The following is a 15401-nucleotide window of genomic DNA, read 5'->3' on the forward strand; positions in this document are numbered from 1 at the left end:
TATATATATATATATATATATATATATATATATATATATATACAGTGTGTGTGTGTGTGTGTGTGTGTGTGTGTGTGTGTGTGTGTGTGTGTGTGTGTGTGTGACTGCTTATGTGTCTGTGTCTGTGTGCGTATGTTTATGCGCGCTCGAACTCTATACGTCTACACGACTATATGACAGGAAAGAGACAGAATGGGTATGCATTTTGGGGCGGAGGGGAAGGGGGGGCAGGGGGATGGACCCAGAAACAATCGAATTAATTGAGTAACCATTATGATACAATCAGATCATTTTGTTTAGAGCCCAGCCACAAACGAAGGATCCATTCAAGGGCTGATAACCAGTCACTAGAAATAATATGAGTATAATCGAAAATAAAAATTTAACAATGTTAAAAGATTTATCAAGACTACATGAAAAATACCAATATACCCACGCCTGACTCAGTCAACGTAAAATTTAGATCAAGTCAGAAATACTGAAAATAACGCAGTAAGACCCATTCACTGGGCCCACTTCGTGTTTGGATTAAAACATTCCAATAAAACGTCAGTCAAATTTAAACTGAATTCCCTCAGGAACGGAAAAACAGTGTCCAGAGGAACATCAAACACGATCTTTGTGGAGGTAGCTGTAAAATGTTTGTGCCTGATCTCATGCAGATCCCAGGAGTCCATCAGAAGTAATATGCTGTGACTGGAGGCTGGTTGCTCGACACACACCATGGAGCTTCTTTTCCCTTCAAGATAAAGGAATATTTCGGATCGGCCAAGAGTGCCCTGTATGAAGCCTGTAGAGATAGGCCTTTTCTTTCCTACGTCCTGGAACGGGAGGAAGGACTTCCCTTAGATCGGATGTGAAACAACTTGTCCGGCCTCAGTGTGCAAGTTCCAGTCCTCTTTCCAGAGGTGTTTCACATACGACTGAATCTTGAGTTTAATGTCTGAAAACGGTATTTTGGTGTGAGACAGCCGTGAGTTCCTGATTTTTATGACATTCTTTGCGAGTCGGCCTTCGACTTCGGTGCCTTGAATGTCCCCGTGACTAGGAATCCAGGGCAGAAAAGGTCATCTTTCTCTCCCCCCCCCTTCCCCCCCTCCCCCCTTTAAGAGTTGAAAACAGTTCGTGGAATTCAGCCATCATAATCTTTTGGTCGATCGATGTTTCGGCCAGCAATGTCCTGAATAGCAGATATTGTATGGGAGAAGATGAGAACATTTTTTCAGTTAGATATGTAAATCGGTTTCAGAGCGCAATGTGTTTAACTGTCGGAACGGGAAGATGCGTAGTAAAGGTGGTGAGGGGGTAGGGTGGGGGGTGCTTGCAGTGGGCAAGCAGAACGCAGCAGGCCCCAAAATATTTCGCTTAAAGAAGAGCCCATCAAAAAAGAATACAGAAAGAAGGATAGGTTCGACAGAACTCCGTAAAAAGCTTTGTAAACAAGAAAACTGGTGGTGTCTTTCTTATGACGAAGTGTACAACAGGTGTTTGGATTGTCCACAGAGTTCACCCGAGAACATGAAGAAGGAGGTGATGAGGATGAAGATGGGTCCATATTTATTCTTATATCTCCCTCTTGACCTATCTGGCAGGGGTGACCCAACCAGGAGCTTTCATTTGAAGCTAGTTATCCTGACAGTCGGCTGTGGTGTTTCTGTGTCTCCAGGTTCCCAAACAGCGCCGTCCCGCCGTGGATCGGATCCGGCTGGTCTGGCCATGTACGTCGCCACGGGGCTGGCGCTACCAAAACCTGACAAGCCGGGCCGACATTGGCGAAATACGGCAAGGCGAACCCTCTCCGCCCTAGTAAGGACATAATTATACACTGGCTGAACACTCCCCAAACCCATCCTTTCACACGAGGTGAAAGTGAGCAAGCCCGCGGATGTCAACACTAAGAGCGAACAGATACATCACCACATGTAAGATGTCAAAAGCCCGTGGCAGGTCAGAGACTTGTGGTCGGCGCGCGCTGACCTGCAAATTCATGTGCTGCAACCAGCAAGGCCAAGGTCGCAGGTCTGTCAAAGCGCTCAGCGCTCATCTTTTTCTTCTTCTATTCAGATCTGTTCATACAAACCAGAGCCCTAATAAAGCCGAATCTACACACACAGACACAGACACAGACACAGGAACACACACACACACACACACACACAGATGGGTATGCGGGAGGAGCCAGCGCGCATGTGAGAGTGTGCGTGCGTGCGTGCGTGTGTGTGTGTGTGTGTGTGTGTGTGTGTGTGTGTGTGTGTGTGTGTGTGTGAAATCATTGCATCTCAGATTCTTCTTCCTTTCAGATGTGTTCGCACAGACAAGGCCCAGACGAAGGCACTCCACCTTCCCACTGACGAGGTGCTGAAATATCACACTGCAAACCGGAATCGACGCACATTGACTGCTCCCCAGTTTCACCATTGTGGGCCGAGAAAAGGACCACACCACTGTTTCAAAGTGGACGGGAGGATAAAGAGCATGGGCGAGAAGGAGGGGCAGAGATAATGTTGGAAACGAGAGAACTTCCAGTATGCACAACATTAGGTATACAAAACAGCGCAGATGTTTTCTCGCTTAAACTTCGAACACAAAAATGAAATGGCATGTTGTGAGAACCAGATGTCCTTACATGAAATTCAAAGTTTGGAATCACGAAGAATCAAATGAAAGCCTCTGTGTGGTTTGTGGGTCACTCAGTATTCCCAAAGACAGTGTGTGTGCAGCATTTAGGACCATGACCAATAGTTATTCCTCTGCGCTTTGTCATGCAAACTGGCACCCTGTGATGACTTCACCCAAATCCTCAAAGTGTCTCAGGTGAGTGCCAGTTAATTGTGAACCAGTGTCAGTCATTACTTCGAACCAAGGGATGTGTGATGTGTGGAAACACCACGTTGAGAAACACATAAAAAAAAATCTGATAGACTTGTCAAGTGATCCATCGGTCACACTACTCAGCTCTTGAGACAGGGAATTGCACTGACTGGCTTGAGACAGGGAATTGCACTGACTGGCTTGAGACAGGGAATTGCACTGACTGGCTTGCACTGACTGGCTTGAGACAGGGAAATGCACTGACTGGCTTGCACTGACTGGCTTGAGACAGGGAATTGCACTGACTGGCTTGAGACAGGGAAATGCACTGACTGGCTTGAGACAGGGAATTGCACTGACTGGCTTGAGACAGGGAAATGCACTGACTGGCTTGCACTGACTGGCTTGAGACAGGGAATTGCACTGACTGGCTTGAGACAGGGAATTGCACTGACTGGCTTGCACTGACTGGCTTGAGACAGGGAAATGCACTGACTGGCTTGAGACAGGGAAATGCACTGACTGGCTTGAGACAGGGAAATGCACTGACTGGCTTGAGACAGGGAATTGCACTGACTGGCTTGAGACAGGGAAATGCACTGACTAGCTGAGCAGACAACAGGTTTAGGCTTGGACGGGCTTGCCGCGAAATTTGGAAAACAGAGCAAGCGTTGAGCCTAGATTTTATCATTTTTTATAAAGTGGAAGTGGAAATTACATCTGTCGGAAGGTTAATTGCTGTTGACATTCTTTCGCCAATACAGGAGTGAACGTACATGAACAAGGACCCACAGTGACCGCTGGTTCTCAGTCATGGTGGTGACAGGAACCATACAACTCAATGAAACAATAAGAAATAAGTTGGAAAAAATATTTTACTCACCAATTTGTTTGGATCTCACGAGTTTTGAAAGCAGCCATCATCAGTTTAGGTTCACCGATATTAAGATGTTTGAGTGTTACTGTGGCAATGCGCTCTGCTCGGGGAGAGCAGGTCCCCGAATTTCACTGAAAGAAAGCGGACATCATCAGGACATAACACAACGCAAGGAGAAACCGGATAATTGCGGCCAACAATTTCCGGAACGCTTTATTGATTGTAAGCAGACTCTGGGTTATGCCAGAACCAGCACAGATTGTGCTGAGATGTTTTTGAAGACTCGTGGGCTAGCAGACTGTTTTCTTCTTGGTCTTGTGATTGTGCTTGTTTTTCTCCATATTCGTCTCCCCTCTTTACCATCACAACTCCTGGATACTACCATTCTGTTTGTTGTCCATCTGAGGACTTCAGTGCTGGAAACAGACAAAATGTTACAAGTAGACTACATTATTCCCATAGATGTCGACCACAGTGAACTTGCAATGCTGTCACAGATTAAAAAATACATTGAAAGGGGGCTAGGGCTATGGAGGATACCTGTCATATCCATGTTCATGGAGATAAAATTGTCTTCCTTTGCCAAAGACAGTACTCCAAAGGGCAAGAACGGACGAATGTTCATGAATATGAACCAAGCTAAAAAAAGACACGACAAAGTGTCTGAAAAAGTCGTCGAGCGTCATTCCCTGGACAAGACTGACAGACATTTAGAAAATATTATTCGTCTTCATCAGATTCCGAAAAGAGACGAGAAGTTCAGCGACGATACTGAAGACATGGCAAAAGTGAATGAGATTTCAAACATTGGCATCTACATCTCAAGGAAAGCAGACGAGGAAATCAGAAAACCGCGAGTCAGTCAAGACAGTAAGAACTGTGTGAGTGTTGTGGATGATCACCCCCGTTTTTCGGTGACCTTTGATAAGAATAGCATCGCCTTGGAGAGAGACCCACAGGACGCAGACATTGTACACACTGAAGACCTGGGCACAAAGCAAGATCAGTTACGTGGTGTCCTGCAACTTTCAGGCATAGATCTGTTCCGTGACACACTGAGAAAGTTCACCACAGAACACTTGTGGAGGTCACTGACGCAACGTCAACCACCCTTTCATCCCCAAAGAACCCAGACCACTCAGCCATTGGTTCTCGCTGGAGCCACTCTCAGACAGAGGATGACACAGCTCACCTACCGAATAGCTTCCATGGTACATCTGCGGCACTTCAGACACACAGCAATGTCGGAAGCTGGCCTGTACCTGGATGAGGAAGGGGATGTCTTCCGTTGCTTCTGTTGCTCCTTGGAGGTTCCGAGGGCGGAGTGGCCAGTGGAGGAAGATCCCAGGGCCGTCCACCTGAGGATGTGTCCACACTGCCCGCACCTCAACCCCGAACACCACCACACTTAGAACAGTTAGAACAGAAACCACAATTCTGGACACAGAACAGAAAGTCTAAGTTCTTTGCTGTGAGGAGGGCTGGGACGATTCTTTGCCGTGTGAAGGTGGGGACGATTCTTTGCCGTGTGAAGGAGGGGACAATTCTTTGCCGTGTGAAGGGCGGTGACTATTTTTGTCGTGTGAAGGGCGGGGACGATTCTTTGCCATGTGAAGACCTGGGGCAATTCTTTGCTGTGTAAAGACCTGGGACAATTCTTTGCTGTGTGAAGACCTGGGACAATTCTTTGCTGTGTGAAGGGCGGTGACTATTTTTGTCGTGTGAAGGCGGGGACGATTCTTTGCCGTGTGAAGGGCGGTGACTATTTTTGTCGTGTGAATGGCGGTGACTATTTTTGTCGTGTGAAGGCGGGGACGATTCTTTGCCGTGTGAAGGGCGGTGACTATTTTTGTCGTGTGAATGGCGGTGACTATTTTTGTCGTGTGAAGGCGGGGACAATTCTTTGCCATGTGAAGACATGGGGCAATTCTTTGCCGTGTGAAGGCCTGGGACAATTCTTTGCTGTGTGAAGACCTGGGACAATTCTTTGCTGTGTGAAGACCTGGGACACTTCTTAGCCGTGTGAAGACCTGGGACAATTCTTTGCTGTGTGAAGACCTGGGACACTTCTTAGCCGTGTGAAGACCTGGGACAATTCTTTGCCGTGTGTAGGGCGGGGACAATTTTTAGCCGTGTGAAGACCTGGGACAATTCTTTTCCGTGTGAAGACCTGGGACAATTCTTTGCTGTATGAAGACCTGGGACAATTCTTTGCTGTATGAAGACCTGGGACAATTCTTTGCCGTGTGCAGAGCGGCGACAATTCTTTGCTGTGTGAACGGCTGGGACATTTCTTTGCCGTGAAGAGGGCTGGGACAATTCTTTGCCGTGAAGAGGGCTGGGACAATTCTTTGCCGTGAAGAGGGCAGGGACAATTCTTAGCCGTGAAGAGGGCTGGGACATTTCTTTGCCGTGAAGAGGGCTGGGACATTTCTTTGCCGTGAAGAGGGCTGGGACATTTCTTTGCCGTGAAGAGGGCTGGGACAATTCTTTGCCGTGAAGAGGGCAGGGACAATTCTTAGCCGTGAAGAGGGCTGGGACAATTCTTAGCCGTGAAGAGGGCAGGGACATTTCTTTGCCGTGAAGAGGGCAGGGACAATTCTTTGCCGTGAAGAGGGCAGGGACAATTCTTAGCCGTGAAGAGGGCAGGGATGATTCTTTGCCGTGTGAAGGCTTGGGACGATTCTTTGCCGTTTGAGGGGTGTGGACAGTGCACGCATGAAATGGAACTCTGAGCGATTGCTAATAATTAAGTTTTGCAATTTACACTATGCAATTTTCTGGATGTGTTGTGGTGCATTGAAAAATATCCCCTGAGCATGGTAACCGAGAGTGCGCAAGAGAGGTTGACAAACACATGAGTGCTTTTATATCTTACCTGTAATATTCTTTGCAAACAGTCTGTAAAAGTTAACTCATTCTCACTTTATATTAACTCTGCAGTCTGTGTGAAGTTCCAAGAAAGCTTTTGTCTGAGAAAAACGCCCCAAAACTTTAAAAGATGTGTATTTTAGGATGGTACCATCTGTGTAAAATACTGGTAGATTTTCGGGATCACATCCTGAATTCAAAAGCATCTTCTTCTTTTTTGAAGAGTGAAGGCGCGATTATTTTCAGTCACAAATGTGCTAATATTATCTGGTTCACAAGGTATAGTATTTTTATTTTATTTTCATAATTCAAAGCCTTGACTTGGCATTTCGTTCATGTTACTTTCATCCATAAGTAAATATTATCGGCATGCTGAACGACGGGCGCTATAGCCGAATGGTTAAAGCGTTGGACTTTCAATCTGACGGTCCCGGATTCGAATCTCGGTAACGGCGCCTGGTGGGTAAAGGGTGGAGATTTTTCCGATCTCCCAGGTCAACATATGTGCAGACGTGCTAGTGCATGAACCCCCTTCGTGTGTATACGCAAGCAGAAGATCAAATACGCACGTTAAAGATCCTGTAATCCATGTCAGCGTTCGGTGGGTTATGGAAACAAGAACATACCCAGCATGCACACCTCCGAAAACGGAGTATGGCTGCCTACATGGCGGGGTAAAAACGGTCATACACGTAAAAATCCACTCGTGCACAAACGAATGAACGCTGGAGTTGCAGCCCACGAACGCAGAAGAAGAAAAAGGCATGCTGAACTTAAACCGCGACTTTTGACAATCCTTTCGAAAGATCTACGATTAGTATATTGAACAAAATAAGAGCAAATACTGATCCTTGAGGAAGGCCTGTTTGTAGAGACCTAGATTTCGAAGAAGTATGTCCTGTCCTTGCCTGGGCTGATCTATGTGAGAGGAAGTTCTTGATGAGCTGATACTTATGACCGGATGTACCAATATTTTCAGTTTATACAAAAATCGACTGTGCCATACTTGATCGCTTTCTTTTTTGATATCAAAAGATGTTGCAATGGTGTTTTATTGTGTTGCAAATTGTGGCTTTATTTGCGTTTAAATTTCACTAAATGGTTGATAGCCAACCTACATATTCTAAATCCAGCTTGATTTAACGGATTCTTGCTTTAAAAAAAAATTATTTATTCATTTATTTATTTATTTATTTTTTTTAGAAGTGAAGTATTCTTCTTAATATTTTTTCATTAGTTTGCACGTGTGGGATGTTTGTGATTGTTATCGGTCTGTAGTCATTAAAATTTTTTGTCAGTTATGGGATGTTATTTATTTGTGTATGGATGGTTGACCACCATTCCAGCATTTCTGAAAAAAAAGAGCAGAAAATTCATTGAATTAGGTGGCAAATGTTTAACAACTCGTCCATCTATCGAGACTGCAGGATGTCTTTTTGCCATCAAGACTGGAAATATACCTACACTCTTTAACTTCTTTTACTGTTAACTGGGTATTATATAATGACTTTGAACAGTTTTGATGTGTGAAAAGTCACATCAAAAGTAACAACTTTCACTCCCAATTGCTGTTTAACAACGCATTGATAAAGTATAAAAACAAATTATTATCCTTCAAATCTTGGAATGAGAAAGGACTTGAACAAGTAAAAGACATAATCATTTTCAGGGAAAATAGAGTGTTGTCTTTAAGAAAGGTACAGGATATAGTGCGTAAAAACAAAGCAGGCATTGTTTTTGAATATAACGCATTGATAAATTCGATACCAAAGGCATTGCTTCAATGGACAGAAAGAGGGGGAAATGAAGATGAAACACAGAAATGTGATGTAAGCTTGTACAACACAAATCTAAAACAGATTTTTTAAAATACACTCGTAAACAAAGAGAAAACTGTTCCCAACGCATACTACTTCTGGCTCAGAAAATTTGGTATCCACTTACTCGGGTCAATCTGGTCTATAGCGAGAGAAATAACAACAGAAACTAGATTAAAAGTTCTGCACTGGAAAATTATGCACAACATCTACCCCACCAATATCCTTCTAAACAAAATGAAAGTAGCAGAAAACAATAAATGTCCCTATTGCAAAGATTTGGTAGATTACATTCAACACTTTTTTTTGATTGCCCAGTAACACACAACTTCTGGAAGTATATTGAACAAAAACTACAAACAGAAACAAGTGTCCACTTGAAACTGTCAGCATCAGATATCCTGTTTAGGATTGAAAATTCACCACATCTAAAAGGAAATTATGCGTATATCAATAATATAATCTTAGTGGGTAAAATGTGTATAAGTATCTATAAAAAGACCAAACCAGTCTCTCCCTTACAGGTTATTTTTGAACGAGAATTTGAAACAAGACGAATTTCCGTGGAAAAAAACCACACCTCCATCTGCAAATAACGTCAAAGGATCGAATGAGAAGTGAGAAAGAGACAAACATGCACACAGACAGCACACCAGAGCACGAACCCCCCACCCCACCCCCCTCAACCCCTCCCTCACCCCCCAGACAAACCAAACTATCTTCCAACACTAAAGTTTTGCAACGTGATTGTCCATATACGAAGAAACAGACAGACATAGAATTGTGTATGAATGAAGGTGAACGAAAACAGTAAATGAAAAGTCGTATTTATTCCATAAATGCTATTGATTACTTTGACATTGTGTGATTTATATACAAAATAAAACAGTGGTCGACCCAAGAAAGTCCGAGTAAAAAAAAAAAAAAAGAAAAAAAAAGAAGACTTTGAACAGTTTCTGGTTATGATGTTTTTGTGTTTGCTATAGCTCCTGCCCTTCTCTACACTTCTTGTTCTTTTCCGAGAGGCCATTTTACTGCTGTTTATCTCACTGAACTCTGCACCTGAGCATTGCTCTGGCGTCACAGTTCATCTCATTGAACGGTTTTCATGGTCCTACACATGCATAAACCGCAAAGAAAGGAAACTTCTATAGTATTTCCAGGAGGAAAAACAGAATATTTTCTGTGTTTTTCTGCATCAATATAGCATTGAAGCCTGCCGAGGTTGTAAACTGTCCAGAGTTGAACGGGTTTCTTTTTTGCAAACATATCTGTGAATGCTTAAAGCTTCATCAAATCAGAGGGACATTCTGAATCATATGATTTGATGGGACAGTGTGGTAAGTTTGTACGATTCTTCTTGTTCTCAGTCCATGTTTTAAATGTCAGTGTCACACCTGTTGAATATTATGAATGTAGTTGTAAATTCATTTCAGTCGGCATGTTTGTAATTGTATATTGGGAACTGATCACCCGTTGGATCTGTTTGCATTGGTTGATAAGTGATAGCGATTTAGCAAATCAGTTTCTGGATTCCAATTGCAGACTGGTGCTAATTCTGTGATTAGGGGTTGTCGGGTATGCATGCTAATCGCCTATCTTCGACAGAGTGAGGAATCCACTAAGTTCCCTGCAAAACGATTGTTTATAATCGTTTGACCCAATAAGGAGAATGAGCAAAATCCCCTGCGATGATTTTGTTTGTCTCGATCTGCCAGCAGTGTACGTATCCATTAGTGTTCAAATCATTTGCATCTTGGGGTAAATAAACGGAGACTGTTGTTATCAGTGACGATTTGAATGAAACTGAAACTACATAAGAATTCGAGTTGGATATGTTGGATGGAGCGGGACTGGTACATGAACTGTACTTTACCACTTCACGTACGTAGGCCTATATTGCTGTATTTTCTTTTTCCATTTTTTTTCCATTGGTGTCAGTCTTTTGATGGACTGGTGAATAGTAGTAACTAACAATCATTGGTAGCTTTTCTCTCATTACATCTACTGACTGGGGTCTGACCAGCGTATTTATGTCCGATAGGTTGTATTAAGTGGTCACGATTTTAACACAGGAACGGATCGTTCCAGTGAAATAATTCACGGACTTTACCATATTCTGCTTCACAGTACAAATTTCTATAAGGGACTAGTTGGAAGTTCAGTTTATTATCCACAAAACCTAAAAAGAACTAACGAAGAGGGGAGACAAAGAGGGAAAGGAATAGAGAAAGATTAAGTAATGACAAGACAAAATAAAGAAAGCACAAATTATGTCAAAGTAAAAGTAGCACTGGCAAACAGCGGGAAGGTTGGTTACTCAGCAGGACAAGCATGTCAGGACAAAACCTGAGTACAAGGCAGAAGTTGGCTTTAGTGTCAGTAGAACACTGACCAGTCCATCATTGCGTTGTAACAATTGTGCCAACCATGATGAAAGGAAACGGTGTGTTTCTGGTGACGAAGGAACCTGGCTGGACATTTACATTGTTTTGGGACTTTCCCAATAAGATCTCGAACGATGTTTGCTGCAAGGATGCTGGTTTCTCTTGCGTTTGGGTGGATAGCGTGTGTGAGGGCATTGGTCTTGGGGTTTTCTTCTTAAATGAATTATTTATTTGTTTCGTTGAGTGCGGATGCAGTCATTACGTTGTAAAGTTATACCTTGATTTCCAGTTACTGTACTCTCTGTGAATTTAGTTGTTGGGTTTTATTTGCTGTCAAATGTTGGAATAAAAGCCAATTACTAACTTCTGCTGTGTTCTTGGAATTTATATCCTTGGTGCCACAGTGGATGACAACAGCATCAGATTTTCTGTGCTGGAGGTGATAGATTACAGTTAATTTCTGGTTTCAGTCTCAGGGTTATTTATTTTTCATTTATAATTTTATGGAGGCTTTGAAATAATATCTCTTTTTCGTTTTTAACATTTTAATTTTACTTCCCGTTATCTTTTTTCTCCTCGGTGTATTAAAAAAACTTCCTGGTTTCAATTCTTTTTTTTTTTTTTTTTTTTTTTTAGAGAGAGAGAGAGAAAACTTTGAGACAGGTACAGTGGGACAGACACTGTACACATGGAGGAGGAATGTTGTTTAATGTCCCGTCACACAAATCGGTGATTGAAGACATTTTGTTAAAGTATTTATGAATACATTTGAGTATTATTGGTTAGAAGGGGTGGGAGGTGTGAATGAATGGAGGGTTGGGGGAAACTGGGCAAATGAGGGTGAAATGTGGGTGAAATTTGAAAAATTTTTTTTTTAAAATCTAAATACAATTAAAGGAAATTACTTAAAGGGGTTCGTAAAGGAGAAGTCGTTAAACTGACAAGCGAAACAACTGATAATGAATGCAAAAATTCAAAAACATCAACGTTCTCAGTCACTTGTGAAGACACACTTTCGTGTACATAAGGCTTCATCAAACTACAGTCAAAAATTATATGCTCAATTGTCAGGTTACTAAAGCATATGCACTTGACATTAGAACAATATTTGGTCCGTAATGAATTTGATAATAGTCTGAGAGCTAAACTCAGAATTGGTCTGCGAATCGGACCAAAGTCTGAGAGAGTTAACTGACGAGGTTTTAGACTTGAATTCAAGCACCTATAAAAGTCTCTTTCTAATATATTGCTTATTTCCTTGTATGACAATGGGCAATATGCTTTTACACTATCTACATGATTTTTTGCTCCCCTTTTTGCTGCCCTGTCTGCTTGGTCGTTATAAAGGAATCCAGTGTGGGATGGTATCCAACAAAAATGAACATTTGTATCCTTCACAAATAGGGAGTGCAATAAATACCCAATTTCAAACAATAAATCTTCTCTTTGATTATTCTCAAAAAGGAGCAAACTTTTTAAAACAGATTGAGAATCAACACAAAATAAAATATTACTTACTGTCATGGGGTGAACGGTCTAAGGGAAACAACTCATTTCCAGTTTTCCAATTTTGTTACGGGGATCGTCTCCCTTGAGTCGAATGACCGATTTCCTCTTTTGCAGTGAAGCTAATTTTGTGTTGTGAAAATTGTTATTTGGCCACTCTCATTATTAGAATTTGCATAGGGGGGGGACAGGATATGTATTATTGAGGTGATTTGTGGGTGGAAGAAAGGATTTTGTTTTATAAGAGAGGTTTTCCCTTTCCGGTTGTGAGATGGTAGGGCCCTTTTGGAAAATATCCTTTTTCTATTAGGAAGAGGGGGAAGTGAGGCATTCTTGAGCTGGAAGAGCTGATAGAACATTCGAGTGGATGTTGGTCCATGTTTGATGGGACTTGGGCTTAGTGGGGAATCAGTGCTTTGATTCTCAGTCTAAGTGTGAACACTTCTGTGGAGGTGTGTTTCACTGGAGAGACTGGTAAGGGAAAAATATTTTTCTGTTGTTGCTAGTGTGTGGAAGTGTGAGTTAAAAATAATTTATATATATATTTTTTTCTGTTGTGGTGTTGTGAACTTTTAACAACTGTATTGTTGAGAATAAATAAATAAAAATGATTATAGTAATAATCTTGAAATTAATTCAGGGATGTTAATAATTTTTGTTTGGATGGAACAGAATGTTCCCTTAAATTTAGTTTTGTATGAGCCGCTGAATGGAGGCTCAGACATGGAGGGGGAATTCTGTGACAAGAGGGGTGAAACCAGGATACTCTTGTCCAGATCTATCGGGTCCTGGGGGGGCCGGTCCAGCGAATCTGGGGGACAGACCGACTGATTTCGGCGAGATTTGAAGGAGGGGCCACGTGTTCGACTGGAAGCAGCAGCACGAGGCTCAACATTGGCTGGCGACCAGCCGGGTGTGGAGACATCGGGTGTGGGGTCATCGTCGGCAAACGTGTTGGACAGGCCAGACTGGGGCAGCTCCGAAGAGGCAATTGCGTCTACAGATGAGTAGAACTGTTGGGAGCTTTCCCCTCCATAGCTAATTTCAGTGGCCATGATGTGTGAGTCATGAAATATTGGCTCTAGACTCGGGAATTGTGGAATTTATAAAGGACATTGGGTTGGTCTATTACTATAGGAGAAAAGTTTGGAAGAAAAGTCAGAGTAATAAAAAATTGTGGAACTGTTAATTGGGCTGGTCTATTTTGTACTGCATGTTTGTTTTTTTCTTTGTACTAAAAGTTGGGTGATGGGTGTATTTTTGGTTGATGTGGAAATTGGTTACTAGAACAACTGTCAGTTTGAAGCAAGCAAACTCAATTGAAGTAGTGTTGCCCCCTGCTAGTAAACCCTAGATAATCCGAGCTAGTTTAGCAGGGTGACACTTACTATGATTGGTATATCAACAAGATGATTTAAAGCCATAAGGATGGCCACCAATTCAGCTGTAAAAATTGAATGTCCCTTACCTAAATGATATGATTTTTCTGTTTTTAGGTCAGAAATAGCAAAAGCAGATCCTGCACTGTTATCATCCAGGACCGAGCCATCAGTGTAAACTTTTAAATGATAATCAAAATTTTCTTCTAATTCAATTCTGACAGATGCTGCTATTATATGTGTAGATTCACCTTTTGTTGTGTCAGAAGCACATATGTTGACGTTTGCTTTTGTTAACTCCCAGGGAGGGACAGGTGGCACCAGAACACGAGGTGCCATATCATGCAAATCAATGTCTGAAGAATTTAAAATATCTGACACATATGTGCGAATGGTTTGTAGATTTGAATCATTTTGTGCATTTTTTGGAAAATCAATATCAGACCTAATATTTGATCCCTAAAAATCATCCACTGCTGTACATCTCACAATGTATTTAGCAGAACGTAATTTTCTGATTTCATCTAGTGGTAGAATACCCGCAAGCTTATAGGCTCCTGAGGTCTTAGTATGCACAGGTACCCCTAAAGCCAGTTTCACAGCTTTACTGTCAATTATTCGCAGCTTCTTTAGAAACGTCGGTGGAGCAGAAAACAAAATTTCTTGACCGTAGGTCAATCTTGATCTTACGAAAGATGTCGCTAAATGTAAAAGAATTTTGGAGTCTTGTCCCCAAGGAGAGTGACTCACAATTTTTAAGAAATCTAAACTTTTAACTGTTTTAGTCACCATTGAATCAATGTGTTTCTTCCAGTTTAGTTTTGAAGTAAATAGGATCCCAAGATATTTTATTTCCGACTTGAAAAATATTTCACGTCCTCCCAAAAAAAATCATGGTAGTTTGCTGGGATTATAACCGTTATTAAAGAGGATCAAATGTGTTTTTTCTACAGAAAACTCAAAACCATTAGAGTGCATATAGCTGCTCAGCCTATCAAGTTCACCCTGAAAATGTTTCTGTACATAATTGATGTAATGTAGCCTTGTCCTTTTCCTCAAGGATGTCTGAATCCATATAGCAATATCATCAGCATATTGAGCCAGCTTGGTAGATGATGAAAAACATGTGTATCATAAAGCATAATGTTGAACAACAATGGAGAAATAATGGAACCCTGCGGGATTCCCATGTTTATAGGCCGAGAGGTTGATAAATTTACTCCCACTTTTGCCACTATATATCTCCCACTTAAAAAGGATTTAACATAGTCATAAGCATGACCCGACAGACCAATTTGTTTCAGCTTAAATAACAGTCTGCTATGCCATACTCGGTCATAAGCTTTAGTAAGATCGAAGAAGGACGCAAGGATACTTTTTCGCTTAGAAAACTGTTTTTTGATTTGGGTAGTGAGACGGGTCAGATGATCAGTTGTAGATCTTCCTTTCCGGAATCCAGTTTGAGCTGACGGAATTATGTTATTTTTGTCACAGTAATATACCATTCTAATATTGCAAGTTAAGTTCGCTGTGCTACGGCTCGTCACGAGCCGCCCCTTCTTTGGTTTGACAGGTTGTTTAGATAAGGCCGGCTCCTGGTCTTGTCGGCAGTGTGTGCCGGCGATAGGAAAAATGACTCTTTCATAGAACCATGATCCCGGAATGACGGAACAACTTGACTGGCCCACTGAAGCCGCCACTGTGCCGTCCCTGGCAGCCTTCCATCCCAGGGTGGCCAACCTCTGACCAGTTC

At 42.1% G+C, this 15401-nt stretch overlaps 2 protein-coding genes across 2 annotated transcripts in view; both read left to right on the forward strand.

The window, feature by feature from the left end:
- Nucleotides 1–13690, forward strand: part of LOC143297713 (uncharacterized) — a 29834-nt gene extending 16144 nt beyond the window's left edge. Inside the window, exons 3-4 of the mRNA XM_076610133.1 lie at nt 1667–1806; nt 13046–13690. Of these exons, the coding sequence (XP_076466248.1) occupies nt 1667–1806; nt 13046–13276 (371 nt within the window). The 3' untranslated portion in view covers nt 13277–13690. The remainder of the gene's footprint in view (nt 1–1666; nt 1807–13045) is intronic.
- Nucleotides 1800–6089, forward strand: LOC143297769 (uncharacterized). The gene is made up of 2 exons (XM_076610240.1): nt 1800–2019; nt 2301–6089. The coding sequence occupies exon 2, from the start codon at nt 3625–3627 to the stop codon at nt 5098–5100; it is 1476 nt and encodes a 491-aa protein (XP_076466355.1). The 5' UTR covers nt 1800–2019; nt 2301–3624; the 3' UTR covers nt 5101–6089.
- Nucleotides 13691–15401: the final 1711 nt, after the last annotated feature.

Source organism: Babylonia areolata, chromosome 23, assembly GCF_041734735.1.
Source record: "Babylonia areolata isolate BAREFJ2019XMU chromosome 23, ASM4173473v1, whole genome shotgun sequence".
NCBI lineage: Eukaryota > Metazoa > Mollusca > Gastropoda > Neogastropoda > Buccinidae > Babylonia > Babylonia areolata.

What these genes read in the sequence shown, in the direction of transcription:
- LOC143297769 (XM_076610240.1), top strand. Translation starts at nt 3,625, where the DNA reads ATGGTGGTGACAGGAACCATACAACTCAATGAAACAATAAGAAATAAG.